General features: G+C 47.5%; 1 protein-coding gene across 1 annotated transcript in view; it reads left to right on the top strand.

Annotated features, from left to right (window-relative positions):
* RALBP1 (ralA binding protein 1) overlaps window positions 1–14,509 on the top strand; it is a 272,192-nt gene extending 257,683 nt beyond the window's left edge. The window contains exon 10 of the mRNA XM_086964942.1: window positions 10,742–14,509. Coding sequence (XP_086821068.1) covers window positions 10,742–11,005 — 264 coding nt within the window. The 3' untranslated portion in view covers window positions 11,006–14,509. The remainder of the gene's footprint in view (window positions 1–10,741) is intronic.
* The last annotated feature ends 6,857 nt before the right edge of the window (window positions 14,510–21,366 follow it).

Here is a 21,366-nt window from a genome sequence, read left to right as displayed (position 1 = left end):
ACTTGTGCTCCGCGGGTTTGGAGACAGTTGAAGGCAGCTAGGGCCCAACTGGCCAGCCTAGATACTGACAGGGCAGAATTTGCGACGCTCCGCCTTCGTCATGCGTACTACGTTGGGGGTAACAAAACTGGCCGCTTACTTGCCAGTGCTCTGAAAGCTAAGACCCAATTCTCCAAAATCACCGGCCTCATGGACGATTCGGGCGTTGTTCTCACGGAGGAGTCTCAGATTGCGGAGGCATTTCGAACCTATTATGCCTCACTGTACGGAGCCGAGGCGGTGTCCCTCAAGGAGGTTGCCGCCTACTTAACCCCTTCCCTGCTCATGACGAGCTCAGCTCGTCATGAGGCACAGTGGAGCTGTGCTTATGACGAGCTGAGCTCGTCATGAACAATGATAAATCCCACTTTGCAGCACAGGAGGGGAAAGCCTCTAGCAGCCAAAGTGTTAAATACTGCGGCGATCACCGAACTGTCTCGGGCCAACGCAGACGCTTTAGACGCCCCCATCCGGCTGGAGGAGGTGCTGGCCGCAATATCTCGCCTCCGCCCGCTTAAATCCCCAGGACCGGACGGCTTCTCGGACGGTTTCTAGAAGACCTTTGGTCAGCTGCTGGCTCCTGTCCTCACCCGGCTCTTCAACTCCTTAGAGGGCCCAAGCTCTATTCCCCCGGATATGTTAGCGGCCGAAGTGGTGGTGTTGCCTAAACCGGGTAAAAAACCCACACACTGCTCTGCGTTCCGCCCAATTTCATTGCTGAACCTAGACCTGAAACTCTTCACCGGAATTTTAGCGGCGCGCCTTGGCCCATGCCTGCCTGGAATCCTGGAGCCCGACCAATCGGGCTTGGTGCCTACCCGTCAGTGCAGCGACAACACCAAGCGGGTGCTCCACCTGATAGACAAAACACACTTTCAGAACTCAGACTCCGCACTGGTGTCCATCGACGCTGAGAAGGCGTTCGACGGTGTCGATTGGACCTTTCTCCAGCGGGTTCTGACGCGTTTTCGGCTGGGGGAGCGCTTCCAGTCCTAGATCGCCTGCTGCTGCCACCATCCCCAAGCTCGAGTCCGCCTGGGTGGTCTTCGATCGCACCCGTTTGAAATCCAACGCGGCACGAGACAGGGGTGTCCCCTTTCCCCCCTCTTGTTCGCCCTGTACATAGAGCCCCTAGTGCAGAAAATTCGGGACAACCCTGACATCCGAGGGATCACTTTCGGCCGAGAACCACATACGGTCAGCCTCTACGCTGACGATATCATAGCCGCTCTCGACCAACCTGCCCGCTCTATACCCGCCGTCTTGGAGGAGTTAGACTCCTTTGGGGTGGTCTCGGGCTTTCGAATCAATAGAGGGAAATCCCTGATATTACCTCTGGGCAAAAACACCCACCCCGACAGGTCTGCCTCTACATATGGGAGCGATCTTCGGTCCACCACACAACTCCCGTATCTGGGAGTCCCTCTTACTTCTTCGACAGTCAACGATGGCTCTCAACTATAAGACCATCACCGCCCAGATACGGACGGATCTCGCGCGTTGGTCTAAGCAACCCCTCTCCCCATTCGGTAGAGTTGCAGCTGTGAAAATGTCAGTCCTACCTAAGATCTTATATCTCTTTCAGACCCTCCCGGTTGCGCCCCCCACAGGCACCATCACGGACCTGCAACCGCACTCCATCATTTCATTTGGGAAGGGGAAACGAGCACGTTTACATAAGCAGTTGGCAAACAGGAGCATGGATGAAGGGGGCCTCAGAGTTCCCAACCTATTGCAATATTTCCAAGCCTCTCAACTCCGCTATTTGGTGGAATGGTACAGCCCGGAATCCGAGAAGAGATGGCTCGTCCAGGATCGAGCTATGGCTCAGACACCTCTCTGGAGAGTCCCTTTACTCGCCCGGCAGCACCGGTCGCGATACATCTTGAATTCACCTATCACTCGTACTACCATGCGGGTCTGGGACATGGTCGCCGTCAAGAAAGGACTGACGACCTTTCCCTCCCCGTTTACTCCCATCCTGGACAACCCGGAGTTCCCGCCGGGCAACGACTCTCATGCCTTTTCGCAATGGCGTGACTCCGCCTGCCGTTCTGCCGGCGACCTTTTCGACCTACTGGGCTTTCTTCCTCTCTGACATCAAGCAGGGCTATAAGGTAGCAAACCCTCATATTTTCCAATACTTCCAACTCTGTCACTGGCTCACCAACCCGGTCACCGCCACTCAAGCGGGTCGACCGATGACAGCTTTTGAGAAATGGCTATTGACAAAAGATACAGATAAACATCTTATCTCCGACATCTACAAAATGCTCGCACCTCCACCCATTTCAGGCAAGACAGCGGGTCAGAAACAATGGGAGGCTGAACTTGGCAGGACCCTAACTCCTAAAGAATGGAGTCACATTTACTTCAGGGCCTCACACACTACACGTAACACAGCGGGCAGGGAAGCTGCGGTGAGTTGGCAATGTATTGGGGGCGGAGCTAGCCGCCGTCGATGGTGGACGCGTGAGCCTTCGGCTCCTCGCCTTAGCCCCTGCAAAATCCTGCTAACTTATCCGGCACAGTGTCCAGACTTCTACATTTGGCCCTATTCCTCCACCTGAGACCCCTGGTCACTAGCGGGAGGGTCGGGGGCCCTGGAAAGCTACGATCTCCGCGCGGAGGCCAGTGTCGCCTCAGCGGCCGTGGACCGGGCCTGAAGCGGCGGACTATCCTGAAGAGCGGGCCGAGCGACGTCACCCGGCGTGCGGCTGCAGCAAACCCCAGTGACCGGAGTCTTGGTCCGACGGGGCGAGACCCGATATTTGAGCGGACCGGCGCGGGTGCGCCCTCCCCCCCTTGGCCGCTGGCCCCCTTCTAGGACCCTCGTCCCTGCGGGGAGCGGCTCCCCGGCAGTGCAGTAACTGTATCATCTGTTTCCTAACGGTGGCCCTGCTCCGGCGGAGTCGGAGTGAGTGCGCAGCCGGACCAGCGTGCACTGACGGACCTGCGGGCCTCTCCTCCTTCGTGCTGTGTGTTAAGGGATGGCGCGGCCGCAGCGGCGACGGCCAGTGTCAGAAGAGTTCCCGCCGGAGCTGAGCGAAAACGAAGTGATTCTTCTACGGGCGCCATTTTGGGACCCTCGTGACGGTGAGACTGGCCTAGCGGTCCTTGCGGCCGGCGGTAGCAGTTCGCCTCCCAGAGTTCATCGACCACTGCCTCGGACCCCTGGAGAGGAGCGTGGCGCTCACCGCTCACTTGTCTATCCCCCAACCAGGACTGCCATGGGGAAGAATGACTCCACGCAGGCCAAACTCTCCTTTGATCGGCGGCGGCCTAAGGGGACGGAGATGCCGGCAACCGAGGCGTCCCCAAAGGGTGCCACAGCGACTAGCCCGGCGGGCACGGAACTGCGTGACATGCTTATGTCCATGGAGAAAGGGATACAGGACAGTATTGCGTCTGTTGGTACCAAAATTGACGCATTGTCATATCGTATGGACCGCATGGCGGAGCGCGTCGACAAACATGCTGAGCGCCTGGACAAACATGCTGAGCGCCTGGACATGGCGGAACGGCGGCTCACTGAGGCAGAGGAGGCACAAACTGAATGGGACAAAGATAGGAAACAATTTGGCAGGCTCCTCCAGGTCATACAGGACAAGTCGGAAGACTTAGAGGCGAGGTCGCGCAGATCTAACATCCGCATCACGGGGGTGGCGGAAACCACCCAAACCGGCAAAATGGAACTCTATGTTGAGAAACTCTTGAAGGTTTTGTTGGGAGAGGAGGCCTTTTCACCCATGTTCATTGTCGAAAGGGCGCACCGCACTCTGGGCCCGCAGCCGAAGCCAGGCGCGCCCCCTTGCCCTATCATCGCGAAGCTTCTCAACTACCGAGACAGGGACACGGCGCTGCGCCTGGCGAGAGACAAAGGCAAGTTGTAAAACGAGGGCATGGACATCTCCCTCTACCCGGATTTCACTGCCAAGGTCCAGGAGGAAAGGAGACAATTTGCACCGTACAAGAAGCAGCTACGTGCCCTTGGCCTAGATTACGCTATGTTATATCCTGCCAAGCTCCGAATCAACAAGCAGGGGCACTCTCACTTCTTCACGGACCCCAGAGACCTTCAGAAGTCCCTGAAAGAATGGACTAGGGAACGCAAGGAAGCCCAGAAGCACCATGATGATGATTCCGGCTCCGCTTCTCACATGGATGAGCAGGACTGATTGGGAGTCCGTTGGGTACACTATCTTGCTCCCTACGGAGTGGGGCTGCTCCTCACTCGGAGACGCTGAACACCCCAGGGGGCGGTAAGTGACGGTTTGAATGATATTGGCAGTCCCAATGGTGTGGTACGAAGGACGAGTTCTGCGGACGCTCAGCTAGATGCCGGCTGACAGATTTGTCTCATATGGTTGGGCGCTGCCGGGGGGGGGTAGGCACCACCTAATACTGAGCCGGTACTAGCCGGCGGTATGCCTTGAGGAGGTCGGTGGGTTGGAGGGGCATTTTGGGGTGATTTGCTAATGACACTGAGTTACCAGCTGGGGCAGGCCTGTGGGACGAACTTGATTTGTGTAGCAGAGCAGTAGGAGGTACTGCCCCTGATAGGCGTTCTCTGCCCCGGTGCTTTTGGCTGTGTGGCTCCACTGCGAGCCAGTTTCAGAACTACTTTGATTTTGTTAATTTTGGGTTGATGGGGGGTGGTATTGGGGCCTGTCTGACCTGGTTAGGGGTGGTCGGCTGTGGGTGGGTAGGGAGGTGGGAGACCAAATTGGGGGGGGTAGCTGAGGGATGTTCTTGTTTCCTTGTTTGCGGGGAGTTGCACGCTGCATCGAGTGAGTTGCTGCTTGAGGTTGTGCTTGGATTGAAATGCTCTTTTGTAGAGGCGGCGACTGGCTGCCTGTGCACTTTAATGATGTGGAAATGATATACGGTGCTGCCGGTGGTTGCTCCCAGCTCTGGAACCAGAGCTGCCGATGTTGCTGACTGCTCACTTGATAACCTGTTGTTGCTATGTCTAATAATGCTGTGAGTAACACTACACATACCCCTCACACTCTGAAGATGATGTCCTGGAATGTGCGGGCCTGAACGACTACCGCAAACTGCGAAAGGTCCTTAGCTACTTACATAGACATCATGTCGATCTGGCCCTCCTGCAGGAAACGCACTTGCCCATTAATAGCAGGATGTTGCAGTCCCGTGGGCTTGTGGGTAACGCAGTGGCAGCAGGATTCACAACACACTCCCGGGGGGTTCTAACCTGGGTCAGCCCAACCTCACAACTAAAATTGGTCCCTGTGGTAGCAGACACAGAGGGTCGGTTTGTTCTCGCTAGGTGTGTGGGTAAGGGGATTCACTTGCTGATTGTCAACGTTTATGGCCCTAACTACGATAACCCAGACTTCTATGCCACTCTATCGGCACACTGTAGGTCACACGCCAACTCCGGGGTGTTGTGGGGAGGTGATTTTAACTTTGTTTTTGACCCTGTTCTGGACCGCTCCGCCGGCCCCGCCCGCAGGCCGGTAGCATCGGCCACCTACATGAAAGCGGAACTGATTAACCTAGATTTGGTCGATGTATGGAGAAGTAAGCACCCCACGAAAGGTGGTTTTACACATTATTCTGCATACCACAATATCCATACCAGAATCGACTATTGGTTGGCATCACAATCTGTAATGAGCAGTATTCGCGTCTGTGAGGTACTCCCACGCACCCTCTCGGACCACTCTCCCATTCTGCTGCATGTGGCCACCGCTAGGAGAGGTATCCCCCCCTTTACCTGGAGGTTCCCCCCCTACTCCCTGCTGGACGACGCATTTCGGGGAGAATTGGCTGAAGACATTGACACGTTCTTTGCTACCAATTTAGGCACGGTAGACAACTTTTCCACACTGTGGGAGGCGTTCAAGGCCTACATAAGAGGCATGGCTATGTCCAAACACTCTAGTATACTGCGCACTATCAGACGAGAACTAGCGGCGCTGGAGACTCAACTAGCAGATCTGGAGGGCCGGCAGCTGCATGACCCGGGGCCTGACACTCACTCTCGACTTAACCCCTTACTGTCTGAGTATCAGAAACTGGCTGACAGGGAGATCCTCCACATGGGGAAATATGCGATGGCTCGAGTTTACGGGGAGGGGCAAAGACCGGGCGCCCTTCTGGCCCGAATGGTACGCGGCTCTAGACGACCACTCGTGGTCGACGAGTTGCACACGCCGGAGGGTGATGTGGTCACTGACGAGGAGCAGATCCTCCATACTTTCCGGCGTTACTACGCCGAACTCTATAAGTCCAGGTGGCTGGGCGTTGAGGGCGAAATGGATGATTACCTCGGCCACATCGCCATGCCCTATCTGCCGAACTCGGACAGGGAATTTCTGATGTCCCCCATACAGGAGGACGAGATTCTGGAAGCCCTCTCCGGCATGAGATCGGGCAGTGCTCCGGGCTCCGATGGTCTGACTGTGAGCTTTTACAAAGCCTTCAAGGACATACTGGTTCCGCATCTGATCTCCCTCTTCGATGTTATATGCGAGGACGGAGAGATGCCCCTCACTATGAGGGAGGCTTTGCTGGTCACCATTTTGAAACCGGGGAAGCCCCCGGAATACTGCAGCTCCCACAGGCCCCTCAGTTTACTGAACGTTGACGCCAAGGTGTTGGCCAATCGGCTGGCCCTCTTGATCCCCGAACTCGTCGCGCCTGAACAGTCCGGCTTTGTCCCCAACAGAAACCTAACGTACAATATTCGCACTGTGTTGGGAACGATGCAACATGTCCGCCAAGAAAATACTGCGCTAGCGGTTTTCCTCGACATGGAGAAAGCCTTTGACTCGGTGGAGTGGCCTTTTATGATCAGGGTGCTCCGGAAACTCTGTCTGGGTGAACCGTTCCTGCAGATGATCGGCACCCTGTACCACCAGCCGTCGGCCAGGCTGAAATTGGGGGACAGTGTGTCGGAACCGTTTCACATCAGCAGGGGCACCAGGCAGGGTTGCCCCCTCTCACCCCTACTGTATGCGCTGGTAGCGGAGCCTCTGGCCTGCGCTATAAGGGAGTACCACAGCCTAGAGGGGATGAGCTTTCCCACTTATAAAATAGGCATCTCTACGTATGCCGACGATACTTTGCTGTATATCCGTAATCCGGAGTCGAACTTGTCTGCAGTCCTCACAGAGGTGGTCCGCTTTGGCTCACTTTCTGGGCTTCAAGTGAATTGGGATAAATCTATTGCCTTCCCTCTCACGCCAGTGACGCAACCTTTCGACATGGAATATCCCCTTAAGTGGTCCACAGATTCGGTCAGGTATCTAGGTATACAATTACACACAGACCCGGAGATCTTGGTCAGGGACAATTATGGTGTGGCTTTCAATAAGCTTGTTGACCACGTTGAAACTTGGTGTAAACTCCCGCTATCTCTCCTAGGTAGGATAGCCATTATGAAAATGATTTTGCTGCCTAGGTTTCTGTTCCTATTTATGAACATCCCCGTGGTTCTGTCGAGGGCCTTCTTTAAACAGCTCACACAAGTACTAGTCAGACTGGCATGGGGCGGCAGGCAACCCAGGATACATTGGGCGACGCTGATCCTCCCCTGTGAGATGGGGGGTCTGGGGGCTCCCGATATGGAACGATATTACCGGATAGCACAGGCATCTCACTTACACTCATGGATTCACGGGGATGCACGCATGCCACATGTGATCCTAGAGCGGTTGTTTGCGGACCCGCTCCCCCTGCCGGCCACGATTTGCCTCCCAGTGGATCGCTCTGTCGGTCAATTGGACTCCCTTAAATCGACTAACCACGCCTGGCACGCGCTGGCTCGCGCACGTGGCTGTACTATTTTGTATTCCCCCTAATGCAAATCGACTGGGCTCTCTGGCTGGACCCCCTTGGATCAGCAGCTGTTCCATTCTAAAGCCAGGGAAGCCTGGCAGGATGATATACAGTCGCCCATAGACGACAGCATGTGGCGATACTGCTGCTCCAGTACGCGTAAAATCTCCCTCAATGGCAGACACAGGTTGGTGCATTTTAAGTTCCTCCAGCGGGTTTACTACACTCCCGAAAGGCTTCACCGATACGGCCTGCGGCAGTCGGCGCAGTGCGAACGCTGCCGTACGTCTGTAGCTGACTTTATCCATATGGCATGGCACTGCCCGGGTATACAGGCTTTCGGGGTGGAAGTTTTCTCTGAGCTTGACCAGATTCTGGGAGTGGAACTACCTCGCAGTCCGGAATTAGCCCTTCTGGATTACTCTAAGCCGCTCCCTCCCTCTCAGCGTCGTCTAGTTGACATGGCACTGCTGTTAGCCAGAAGGTTGGTGGCAAGACGCTGGATGAGGGGGCCCATCCCCACCAAGAAAAGATGGTCGGGGGATTTACTTCACTGCAGTACTCAAACTGAACTATATAGTGAACTACTCCCTCCCAGGAGTAGACCGAAAAACCTCTGCGGTCTTTACCAAGAATACCTACAGAAAGGGGAGGAGGAGTGTTCGGATACCTCAGAAGTGGTGGACCTCCCAGATCACACGATGGATTAGGTGCTGGGGCAGCCACAGAGTATATTTTGAGGGGGGGGTGGCTGGGTGGGGGTGGAGGGGTTGGACAGGGTCAGCACGTTACCCTCTGCTCCTCTGGGGTTGGGATAAGACAGTCTCCGGGGGCGGGTGGGCTTTCCAGGGTTGGGGGCTACGTATAGCAACATTTAGGCACACTACTGTATTCCATCTGAACTTGCACACATGGGTATTTCAGTAAGCACACTCGTGGGTGGGTGGGGGGCGTTGGGGCTGGGTTTTTTTTAGTTCTTGTTCTTTCCTTGTTCCCAAGACCTTAGACACAAGTGCTCTGCAGATGATTACAAGATGTCACGGCGCACCTCACACTGTTTTCGGGCTGTTAATACTATCTGTTTCCCAAGGCTGGTGCATGTCCATCTCGCCGCCGGGCCTCCGGGATGCCGGCTGAAAGGCTGTGTATTTCATCATGTTGTTCAGTGTTGGCGGTGCGCAAGTACCACAAATATGTACATGTATGTGAATATAAGGCAAACTTGGATTCTTGATAACAAAGGTCTTTTAAATTAAAAAGTTGGCAATGTATTGGCACCTCACACCGGCCCGACTTCATAAAGGGAACCTGACCCGCAGAGCATTGTGTTGGAGGGGATGTGGGGAGCTAGGCACATTAACTCATCTCCTCTGGGACTGTTGTGAGATCCGGAGCTACTGGGAAGCAGTTCTGGATGACATTGACTCCACCTTTGACACCGAAATCCCGAGATTCCCTGCCTACACTGTCCTGGGCCTGCCCAACGCACTCACCTTTCCCTTGAAATCTATCCGGGGTCGCCAAATGGGTCTCGCTATGCAAGCAGCTACACAGCATGTCTTATCACTCTGGGGCTCCACCACCAAGCCCACACACGTGGGATGGCTCCACAAGCTCTGGTTCACTTTGGGGATGGAACGCATCCAGGCTACACTTACACATACCACTGCTACATTTCCAAAGGTCTGGCTTCCGTTGCTATCCCTTTTGTCCAAAGAATTTAATGAGATTACGTGTCCCAGGTATCTTCGTATTCTGCGACTTACTGAAGCTCTGCGCGAACCTCTGTGATCCCATGCATGCTCGCAATATCCACTATTTGATTACTTCTGAAAATGCTTCCTCCGAATGGCACACTGGTTGGGGTGGGGGGGGGCGGGGGGGGGGGGGGATGGATTGGGAAAGGGGGGGCGGGGGGTTGTTTTTTTATTTCTCAAGTTCTGTACTCTTATGCTGCTTATCATTTATCACCTTGGTATCATTCTCTTTTGGCATATGTACTCCGCCTTCTACTCAATTTACAGGGAAGACGTGCCTGTCTGTCCCATTCGCCTTATATGCCTGATGCCTCTCCATTGTACTGTGATGCCTAACTCTGCTTTAAAAATTAATAAAACACATTTGAAATTAAAAGACTTCTTTAAAGAAAAATAACTTTCAAATGTCTAAGCCCATTACTAGATGGCAGGGGTATGCATGGCATGTGAATCTACAGCATTACATTCTGCGAACGAATGCTTAAGAGGTAGGTAACATTTTCCTTGCTTATTATTTATGGAGTAATGCTGCTCTTGACATCTTTAGATACATTTGTTCTTCTTTTAATAATCCTTTTTATAGTGCCTGCACGCAAAAATAAATGAAATGTGATAGCCATAACTCTAAAATGTTTTCAGAATATGAAAGGGGTATAGATTAGGATTCTGAGCACTACCTTGCTAAGCGCAGTATGGAGTACAGAACCAGGAACTTTCGTGTGAAGCAATAGTCTTTCCCAGCGCTCTTGTGGGTTTTTCTAATTTTTTTGTGAATATTTTTCACATTTCTTTGCACATATTTTATTTAAAGACATGGTGGAAAAAATACACAAATTAATGTGAGCGGCATTACACAGTCAGCCATAATTGGATTAATTTTTGTATTTCTTCTCTTAAATCTAGAGTGTTGCTAGTGTGAAGAGTGGTTAAAATATTGAGTACCGTACACCCCTTTATTTGCTCTCTGCAAATGCGTTATTTAAGCATGTCATTGTTTGGTAAGAGGGGAGCTGGTGAGTATTCGCTCTCTGACTCCACTTCTTTGATAAGCAAACGCAACGGAATAGACTCGATGGGTATGTCGTGTGTTACTTTGAATGAATTAGTGACATTCTTCCTTCTCCCACTTGTCAAAGATCAAGAACAACCACCTGAACCAAGCAGTGCACGAGGAGCGCGAGGCGATCATCGAGCTGCGAGTCCAGCTCCGACTGTTACAGAGGCAGCGCGCGAAGTCCGAGCAGCTGCAGGAAGACGAAGAGCCCGCCAAGCGCGGCGTCCTGGCCCTGCAGCAAAGAGACTCTGTCCCCGACACGAGGGCCGCGAAGGAGCAGCCAAAGGGTGCCAAAGAACCAGTCAGGCCCTCGCCAAACAAAGACCGGAAGGAAACGCCAATCTGAAGGGGCAGCTGGCCTGGGAGAACCGTGCAACATACTGTAGTGCCCCCGAATAAAACCGCACAATCATTGCTTTTTGTACATTCTGTAAAAAATGTTGATCAGCTCGCCCTTACGCTGTGGCATGACAGTTAGGCTTCCAGTTCAGACTAGCTTGGACTTCGGGTGAGGGAAAGATCTGCACAGCTCCATGATGGGATATTTGGAGGCTTCAGTCATTTGCATTTACATGCAGACTGTTTTCTCTAGAAACCTTTAGGACAATTTAATTTTGACACTAAGCCCATTCATCTGGATTACCGCAGGAGTAGCATCTCTTTCCCTGCTCACAGGACTGACAACTTGCCTGTTTGAGTTTCCCTACCCCTCCTATATCTTTCGACCTTAGAGTCATTTTCTCGTGCCTTTTACACCTTCCAGATGCAGATGGGGTTATTTTTTAGCTGAAAAGTTAGATTGCAGCATATTCCTAACCAGCCTGTTTGCCGTGCTCTTTCCTCCTATAGCTTGCTTGACACTAAATGTCCTGGATAAATAGAAAGCAATTTTAAAGCTTGTCTACGCCACATTTAGGCGTGGACCAGCCACACTCCTTTCAGTGTTCGCCTGTTTGCTTCAAGCGAGGTGTGACTTTTTGTAAATTGCTGATCTTCAAAATCCTTCTGTTACATGTTTGTTTCTAAAAACCTATGTTTCTACCATAGGGTTTTTTTTGTCTCAAAAAAGAGAAAATCAAAGGATTATTCTTGCTCTAACTTAACTTTGTGAAGCAGTTTTTTGGGTGGGATGCAAGCTAAACGGTTTGAAGTTGGTAACTTTCACAATTAATATTGGTTAGGCTATCGTATGGGCCATGCTGATCCCATCAGTATATTTCCAAAATGATGTATTTAAAATGATGTCATATAAAATGCACACTTAATTTGACTTATTTGTCCTTTAGCCTCAAGATCTTAGCATTGTTGTCTGACTTTGTTCTCTATACAAATTATAAACCTTGGGACTGAAGCTTCCTGGTGACTGTGACATCCACTGTTTTGTTTTCAAAGTTAAGACAGTGAAAATAAGAAACTCTGTGTGGTATGCCTAGAGCACTCTGTTATCTGAACACGTTCTTACAAGTGTAAGAACGTAAGGAATGGAACAGTTGAATGGTCCCAGAATTGATATCCCACCTCAAATGTTAATTCCTCAATCTTTTTTCCCTGTAGGTCTGCCATTTTTTTATCTGTGATTGGCGCTTATTTTTCTTTATGCAATGTTGTTCAGCTTGAAAGGCTTTGCAGTTTGTGTGCAAGACACAAATTTGTAAGACACCATGCTCTAGAGGCACAGTGTTCAAAGTAGGTACTGAAGGAGTGTCTCCCTGCCAAATTTTTGTAATGTCAATGTAAGATAAATGTATATAAGTAACTCGTACCCCTTTTGGAGTAGCTGTTTATCCTGACAATGTGGCATTAATTTGGGCATTTTAAACGAAACGTATGCTAGATACCCCTGCCCTTAAGTGAGGGGAGCTGTCACTCTGTTCCTTGAATCTGATGTCTCCCCCAGATCATCAGCTGAGCAACTAGGTACGTTCTGACATTATTATTTCTGGGTGGGCAGCAATTGATTCATGTGAGGCATGGGTGTGCTCTGTTTACAAACATATATGTGGTTCTGTAAACAGCCGAAAGCCATAGTGGGATCAGAATATGGGTTTGACTTTGTTGGAAGGGCCGAACTTTGAATACAGTGCTTCATTTTTTCATGTTTTTAAATGGGATTATTGATCTTTTATTTCCAGCAACCTTTCATTTTCCACTTCATTCTTGTTCGAATTCATAAACCCTTCACAATCTGGATATTAGAACGTGGGTGAGAAGTGCTGCAAGAGAGGTTTGTTACCCAAGAAAAAAAGACAGCATCGACAAAATTTAATCTTTGCTATTGCTAATTGAACCATTTCTTCCATCTCAAAATTATGAAATGCAATGGCTTCTTTCATATATAGTTGGTTTTAGTTCAATCAATGGGTATAACAGAAGTGTTTGCTCCTCTTGATACTGTGCATATTTCGGAGATGTTGAGTTCAATTATATGGATAGTTCATGGGTCCCGTTTATACAACAGTTGCCTCTCTTGAACAAACTGTTTTTGCCTTTGGTCAGTAACCATAGCACAGCAGGATTCTCCTTCTATCTGTTTACTCTTGCATTCCTTTTTTAACTTTGGAGACCGGCTTACTGCCTGCCACCTTGTAATTATTTGGTACTGAAGGTGGGCCAAGCATGGTGGATGGAGGGCAGAATTGGCTAGCAGGACCTTCATGATTGGGGCAATCATCTGATTCCTTGGCCTTCCTTCTATAAAGTTAAATTAAAAAGACTTGCTGATGGTCACATGGTGCACCATATCCCCAAGTTGGCATTAGAAGAGAGCTCTATGGACCAGCTGCAATGTGGCTACTGGTAAGTAATCTTCACGTTTAGAAGCTAAATGGAACTCCTGCCTTAGAAATTAATTACACACTTGTTTGCACCACTAAATATTTTAAACCGGTTTGCTTTAATTTTTACCTTTCCTTTACTACCTTTGGTGTCCCTATTTAGCACATTGAATAAATATTTCAGATATTCACAGAACATTTTCTATGAGTAGCTTAGTCTTATTGTCACCTGGGAAGTGCATTTTATCGGACTATGAAGGTTTGATTTGTAAAGCGTTATCACTGTGCAATTGTGTCTTACTTCAGTATCAGGGGTAAATTGTTTATAAATTTACAGGTGCAAGACATGCTTTCTAACAGGGGTAAAATAGGGAATTTCTTCCAAAAATAAGCATGTCCAGGAAGTGTATTAGTAAGTCACACAGAAGCTTGGCATAAGACACAGCTACTCGTAGAATAAATTTTGTGACTAAAGTATGCCGGCAATCATTAATTGTGAGAGATGTGCTAGTCTTTGTGTTACCTCACATCATTTTGTTTTCTAGCCGTTATAATCCTGTATTCATGCAGAGAGAAGTAAAACACACATCAGAATGTAAAGTCACAGCAGCTGAAATGCCAAGGCTTGCAAAGCACATCACACCCTACTTTGGCAACTTAAGATCTCTGGACTATATGATATAACCATGGAAGAGACTTTTCCTTGTTGGGGTGTTGACACGGTTGGCTAGTTATTCTGAGCAACTTTTGGAGTCGGATCTATCTTAGACCTGTTACAAATCTTGGATGTTTTTTCTTCCAAGTGAATTGTGTACTGTTTTGTGTTAAATTGGGAGCAAACTGCCGATGTAGCTAAGGGCATAGTATTATTTACCTGTTTTACGAGGAAAGCCTTTTTTTGGCATCCCAACTTGTTAAATGCATTTTATGTTTACTGCTAATATTTTTGATTGAACGTTTAGTATCTGTAATTGACAATTTCTATGCTACTAATGTGTTTGTATCCATGTATCATTATCATTGATTAGTGTCTGGGCAAAATCACATACAACAAATAAATCCAGGAGCCATTTGAATAGCGTTATTAGTGTGTCTACCCTATAGCCAAATGTTCAGAAATACCTGATGCTGCTTATTTGAAGCAGACACTCATTTTTAGTGATGCCAGAATAACAATCTGTTTGTTTTTCAGTCCTTTTCTGGCAAAGCACAGTAGTACTTTTGAAACAAATATGTTTATATTGAAAAATGAGTAAGCTGTACAACGTACAGTGTTTCTCACCATAACAAATAAAATATTGCAGGGATTTATGTGTGACGGATCCCATGGTTGAAACAAAAATAACCAAAATATCTAAGAAGGAAAAGAAAGGAAGAGTAAGGCATCCATTTGTCCAAGGGCCAAAACACTTTTATGTATGCACTAGTACCATAGAACTATATAGAGAAATTAAAATATCTCCATTCATAGGGTTTCAAACAGAGGGAGTATGTCCTATCACGGTTACAGGGCCAGAAAACAGTCATACATTTTCAGCTGCGTCTCAAAATTAATTCTCCATCTTTTTCTGTAAATCCCAGAATCTCCGAAATACCTCCACAGTTCCCCAAGGGTCCATCTTGTACGTTGCCATCTTCAACCCATACATTGTGCCCATGGGACTATGCTTACCACTAATAGCATCAAAATCAATACACTAACTACATGCAACTGTACATGGAGGTCTACACTGCTGTAGACATCCAGTGCCTAACACTGACTTCAGCTCATACCTACTTGGATGTAGAGGACCTCACTGAAACTGACTTGATCAAAACGAAATTCCTCCTATTTGCCAATTGCGCAACAAATAGTTCAACCCTCTCTCACTGACCTAAACCGGTTCAAAGACCAACTTTCAATCGACGCCAAATCGCTCTGTTTCCCCTTTAACACCAACCTCATTCTCGAGGAGCACATTACCAAGAAAAACCCAGGACATTCTTGTACTCTACTAAATTCTACTTGGTTGTCTACTAAAATAAATGAAAACTGTTCCTCCCTTAAAGCTACTTCAGAACTTCTGTTCAAGCCTTAAGCCTCTTAACTCTGAATGGTGGAAGTGCCCTGCTCTGTGGCTTCCCAGAATCCACCCCACAACCTTCAAATATCTCCTCAAGGACCTAAAGAACCTCATCACCCCCAGCCGGATGGAACGCTGCTGGCCTCCATTAATTAACATCATCACCTTGAAAGCCAGCTGCATCATTTACAAAGCCATTGCGACCAACACCCATGCCAATCTAGCAGATGAGCTCACCATCTCTGGTGGCTCTTGCAACACCTGTACTCTGGGTATCACCAGACTTTAAATGAAATGCTAGAAACAAACAAAAACTTGGCAAAAGGCCTCCATCAAGCCACCTAAGATCTATTCTTCAGGACCTTCTCTACCCTTCAATTTAGGAAAGCGCTGAAGATGCACCAGTTTAAAAAAATCTGCAGTGCAGTAATTAGTCCACTCCCAGAACCCAGCCTAGAATTACTCTGATTGTAAGTCTTCTTCTAACGCTGACCCTAAACCGCTTTCCACTGCCTTTCCGCTTTTCACTATTTTGTGTTATACAATATCACATGTATACAATGAAATTAAAGAAAGCCTACTGCTTGATGGTATGGTGAGTGTGTGGGTGGTCCCCAGAAAGCCACAGTAGTAGTTGGTGGCCAGGAATGTGTTGTTCAGCTGCAGTTCCGATGGGCTGTGACTATTTTAGCATTAAAATCCCCAGACAAAATATACCGTGGTTGGGCCGCGATCCTATCCGTGAGAATCTTTAAACTAGGGAAGAAGTTAAAAACTGTTCAAAAGTGTACAATAAGAATTAATAAAATCATTGTTATAAAAACGAATTATGTAAAAATAAAGACAGGAGAATCCCTCCTGGACCTTAATGACTTGGAAAGCTGTGGACCCTGATTCAGTAGGGTTTACATCTACACATAAATTAACCCGGACCCAAATTGCAAGATCTCCTAAAGCCAACCCCGAAGAAAAGGTAAAGCTTCACAGGAATAACATGCATAGCCATCAAGAACATAGGGAATAGAAGCCCAGGTCTCTTGTAAAGCAATGATATCGTACCTATTGATAAAAGATTGCCAGTCTGGGTTATCTACTTTCTCTCTGAGCCCTGCAACGTTCCAGCTTAAGATTGAATAACCACCCTCCACCTTCTGCCCAACTACTGCTCCTATCATGGGGCCAAGTAACCCTTAGTTACTAAAATCACCAGGAGCATTAACCCCAGGCAAACATCAATCGATGCCTGCAAGGATATCAAATCTGTTTACTATAGGGATGTTAAAAAACGGAATGGCCCTCCATATCAGTTAGGCTGATCAGATCATCATATATTTCGAATGGGTCTTTAAAAGATGTGCAGAAAAAGCGTGACCAATTATTTTGGGCTCAGCCACATGTACAATCAACATACAGTAATGTTACTCAAATGGATTCTATCCAAAAGCCTGTCTTGAGTATTAAGGGACCGAACTTCAAAGGTAACTCCTAGCTGTCTATCTCAGCAATATTTCCTGTATAGCACAGAACATTGTTTTGCTGTTGGAAGGCTATACCTTAAACAACCCTAAAAGTCATATTTCAGATGTCTTGCCTAAATGGTATTAATTATCTCAAATGGGCAGTTTTAAATATCTTGCCAGTATTTCTTTTATTGCAAGGCATCCCCACAATAGGGGCAGAAAACCTATCCCAACCTCTCTGTACCTAGGACATATTCTGGGGGTGGCGAAATCCATCTGGTGCATACCAAACGGGGTTACTTAAACTTGGTGCACAGATTTTGAATGCACTCATTTTCAGTTATGATTCAAGGACACATTTTTGGTCTGTAAGCAAGCCTGGGACCACTGTTCCGACACAAATTAGCAGACCCCCAAACATGATGGGTCAAGACAGCAAAAATAATGTATTTGTTCAGAAGGCATACAATGGTGCACCAATTTGGAAAATTATGGAAGATATTGAATATCTCATTAAATGAATAATGTAAGAAAAATATTAAAACCTAGTTAATAGTGATATTTTTTCTTAACTGATCCAAAGTCAGGCTCTTCTCAATATTTATTAAATTGCCAAGATTTTAGATTCCGAGTGCTTTAAATTCTCTAGTGAGCTTACTTTAAGTCGTCATCTTGAGTTCCTGTATTTTTTAGAGTGGGAAGAGTGAAGACAACAAGGGGGTTTCCATAGGGCCATATAGGCCCTAAACGGTAATATATCTAACGGTAAGGGATTAGTTTCCATTTCTACACCAAATTGTGGGAGATCTATACCTGAATGCCATCAATAGTATGCATATTGAGGCTATGCAATGAGAAAATGTCCTTCTAAGTCAGGAACCCATCGCTTTATACAACTCAAGCAAGCACTCCTATCTCACCCAATGTGTGTGCCTTGTTCAGATCAAACCTATCATTGCAGGCCATAGGTGTTTACAAATCAGCTTCGGAACAATAATGGCAAGATTCCCAATGATATTAAGCAGCTTAGCTAACGCTACCCTCTTGATGTGAGAAATTTGGTCTGTTATAGACAGCGACCGCCATATCCAGTTCTTCCTTGCTTCCAATTCAGAATTCAGTCAGCTCCACTATATTATTCCTTTCATAAGGGGGGGCCTGTGTCACCTAAAATGATAATTTCTAAATACTGTATAAATGAAGGCGACCTTTGAAGCGGAGATCTGTGTTGCACATGCTTGGTTGCAGGAATAAAGTGGCATCACTGCCAATTTGTTCCAGTTAATCCACAACCCAGATTAGTTTCCATGGACAGTAATGGCAGTCAACACAGGAAATAAGTCCCCCATTTATGGGGATTTGGAGTAGAGCAGCAGAGCATGTCAGCTTGCTGTACTGCCCTACACCAAAGTGAAGGGGCAGGAATGCATCGTATTATGTGCAATGCAGTGAATTCCTATCCTTTCCCCGTGTGCTGGCGCCGTTTCTGCAGCCTGGCGCCACGCAGACACTCTTTACCAGCCTGTGTTGCTGGCAAGAATGATTTTGTGCAGGTAGAAGTACCTTACTGCACAGGAAAAATCCTAAGAGGCGTTTTCCTGCTATGTGTGCTACAGAATGCAGCACAAATAGAAAGAGGAAAAACAGGAGAAATAAACATATTTCTCCTTGTTCTGCCTCACTTTGGGAGGTGTAATGTTTTGGCGCTTTCGGGGTGTACATGCTCTTGTATAGCTGGAGAAGTGTCAAAATCAATGGGTGTCGAGTTGAAAAACCCAGTGTAACGCCTTGGGTGTTGCAGTGGACGGTTCGTCTGAACACCCAGTGATTTTGACACTGCCCCCTATTTACAAGGGTAGCATACATCGGAAGCAGTGCCAAAATTAAGACCAGGGAAAAACCTGGTCATAACATGGCCAAACGAGGAGAAATCTTTATAAAAAAAATGACGATTTGCAACTTCTATGTGTGCTGCACAATGCAGCACACATAGGATTTACAAATCGGCATTGGATTGTTTTTGTACAGGAAGGGATACAATCATTGCTCCCAACGCAGGCACAGAGCCTGCATTGGCGCTAGGCAGCTAGGTTTAGCGACAGCGCTAGGGTAAACGCAGGGGTTCTCCACATTCTTTTAAATATGGAGCATTCGTGCATTTTTTAGAATGGCGTAGCTTGGTGTTAGCAATTTTTTCTTAATACCATGCTTTGCCATTCTGTTCTAAATATGCCCCAAAGTGCTTAAGCACAAATATTTTGATCCCTCTGTTGGCATGTAATTCCCAGATATAGCAAGGCAGGGTAAAATGTAGGGAAGACTGCAGAAATCCCTGCCTCATTCTACTCTAGGCAATGTCTTGTCGAGTTCTCTATTGACCGATATCTTAGCTACAGGGGCAGTGTACAGGAAGCTGACTAATGAAAGAAAGTAGCTCCTGATCGTTCAAAATTCAAACAGGAAAGGTCATTTAAATGAATAAAAGGCCTTCTCTGCATCGAGAGCTGATACAACTAATGTGATTTCTGAATGTCTGGATCAATATTATGGTAAATGGAGAAGAATATAATTTCAATGCTTAATTTGAGCCGGGGGGGCCTCACTTATTTTTTCCACTCCAGATATTTACATAGTGCAAAAGAAAGAAAAAAAAAAGAATTGGAAAGACGAAGAAAGAAAAAGACTGCAAAACCGTCACAAAAGGAGAAAGCAGGAACCTGCAACAGTGAGATAAAGGGGCAACGCGGGTCTGGTAGTGGGTTAAGGAGGCATGAGGTAGATTTGCGCTGGCTTCTGGGTAGAGTTTTGGGAACCAACACTCTATGTGGAACTTAACAGTATAAAACCAGACGGATCTGCAAGGACCAAAAGAGGCATGTATGTAAATAGCCAACAAGCAATAGTTTTGCTAATGTTTATTATCAACTTTGAACAATGAAAGTGGCATACACAAGGAACATTCTGTTGCCGATTTACTGGGTTTCTGTTGCAGCATAACAAATACATCACAGTTGTAATCTGGCAATTCGACCCAACCCGGAAGCACCAGAGATTAAATCTGACGTAACGAGCCGTCACCCTGCATCAGAGGGGCCACGTTATCGCTCTAAAAGCAGACAACGCAGTTGATTCTACCACGATTGACAGCGTGACACGGATGTGTATTTTCACATTTATCATACTGCTGTTCCGTCTCCTCGCATTACGAGGGGCCACATAATTTTTATGGCAAGAGGATTTCATGAAATGACCCTAGATCATCGTGCAAAAAGCACCAAAACAAGCATCCCACCAGGTATAGTAGAGATCTGACAGATGAAATTGGTCCTGAAGAAAGCCACCGACCCTTGCGGGCACATTGTTGGCGGAAACATGTTGACCCCCTCCTTTTCTTAATCACCCATAGGATGTCCAGGACGACCTTATGGTCCTTTCCACATCCCACCAAATTTTTTATTTTGCTACTGTTCTCTTTATATGTTTATAATTAAAGTAGTACTTCCAGGGGACAGTAAGCAATTTTAGTTCACCTTTTTTTCGCACAGATCCCACCATGTCTCCTGGGATGGAGACTCAACCTCCTGACAGAGGAAATCTCAATGATGATGGAATTGAGCCGAAGTACGACAGTGAAAAGACAACACTGAGGAAAATGGTTAGTGAGGGCCTTACTTTTACTTAACGAAGAGACTAAGCCACAAAGAATGGCACTGGTGCACTCTTCGTGATTACCCTAGTAATCTGGCAACTGCCTTGCCAAAAGAAACAACTCGTGTTCAGAAAAGGTGCAGTAAAATCAGGTCAAGAACCTCCATATAAGATTTAATACAGTCAAGGCCTTGGACCTTACTACTAGCTAAGTGTCAAGTAGCTGCTTTAAGTTCCTCAGTTGTGAGTGGCACACTCTGACTTTCCTGCTCTTTATCCTTGATCCACACTAAGATCATCTGGTGTAAGAGCAATTCTTCTCAAGCACATAGGCCAGAGGTCTTCAAACTTTTTGATGCTGAGACCCCCTTGTAAAACTTTTTTAGGCTTAAGGACCCCCTTCCATCAAAAGTTTCTAGAAACTGGTACTCATCATCAACAACTATCGACAACCATAAATGTGCCTGTTAGACCTCATCACATTCATCCATCCACCCACACTTTCATCCATCCATCCTTCATCCATCCACCCTTTCATCCTTCCGTCCATCCATCCACCCTTTCATCCTTCCATCTATACATCCATCCACCATCCATCCACCCTTTCATCCTTACATCCATTGTTTACCCATCCACCCTTCCATCCATCTTTCCTCCACCCACCTTTTCACACGTCCATCCATCATTCATCAAGGCAACCTTTTATCCATCCATACATCCATCCTTCATCCACCTTTTAATCCTTCCATCCATCGACCCTTC

Source organism: Lissotriton vulgaris, chromosome 4_1 (genome assembly GCF_964263255.1).
Source record: "Lissotriton vulgaris chromosome 4_1, aLisVul1.2, whole genome shotgun sequence".
NCBI classification, from domain to species: Eukaryota; Metazoa; Chordata; class Amphibia; order Caudata; family Salamandridae; genus Lissotriton; species Lissotriton vulgaris.
The sequence above is the reverse complement of the archived record's forward strand: the minus strand, read 5'-3'. Positions and strand labels throughout refer to the sequence as shown.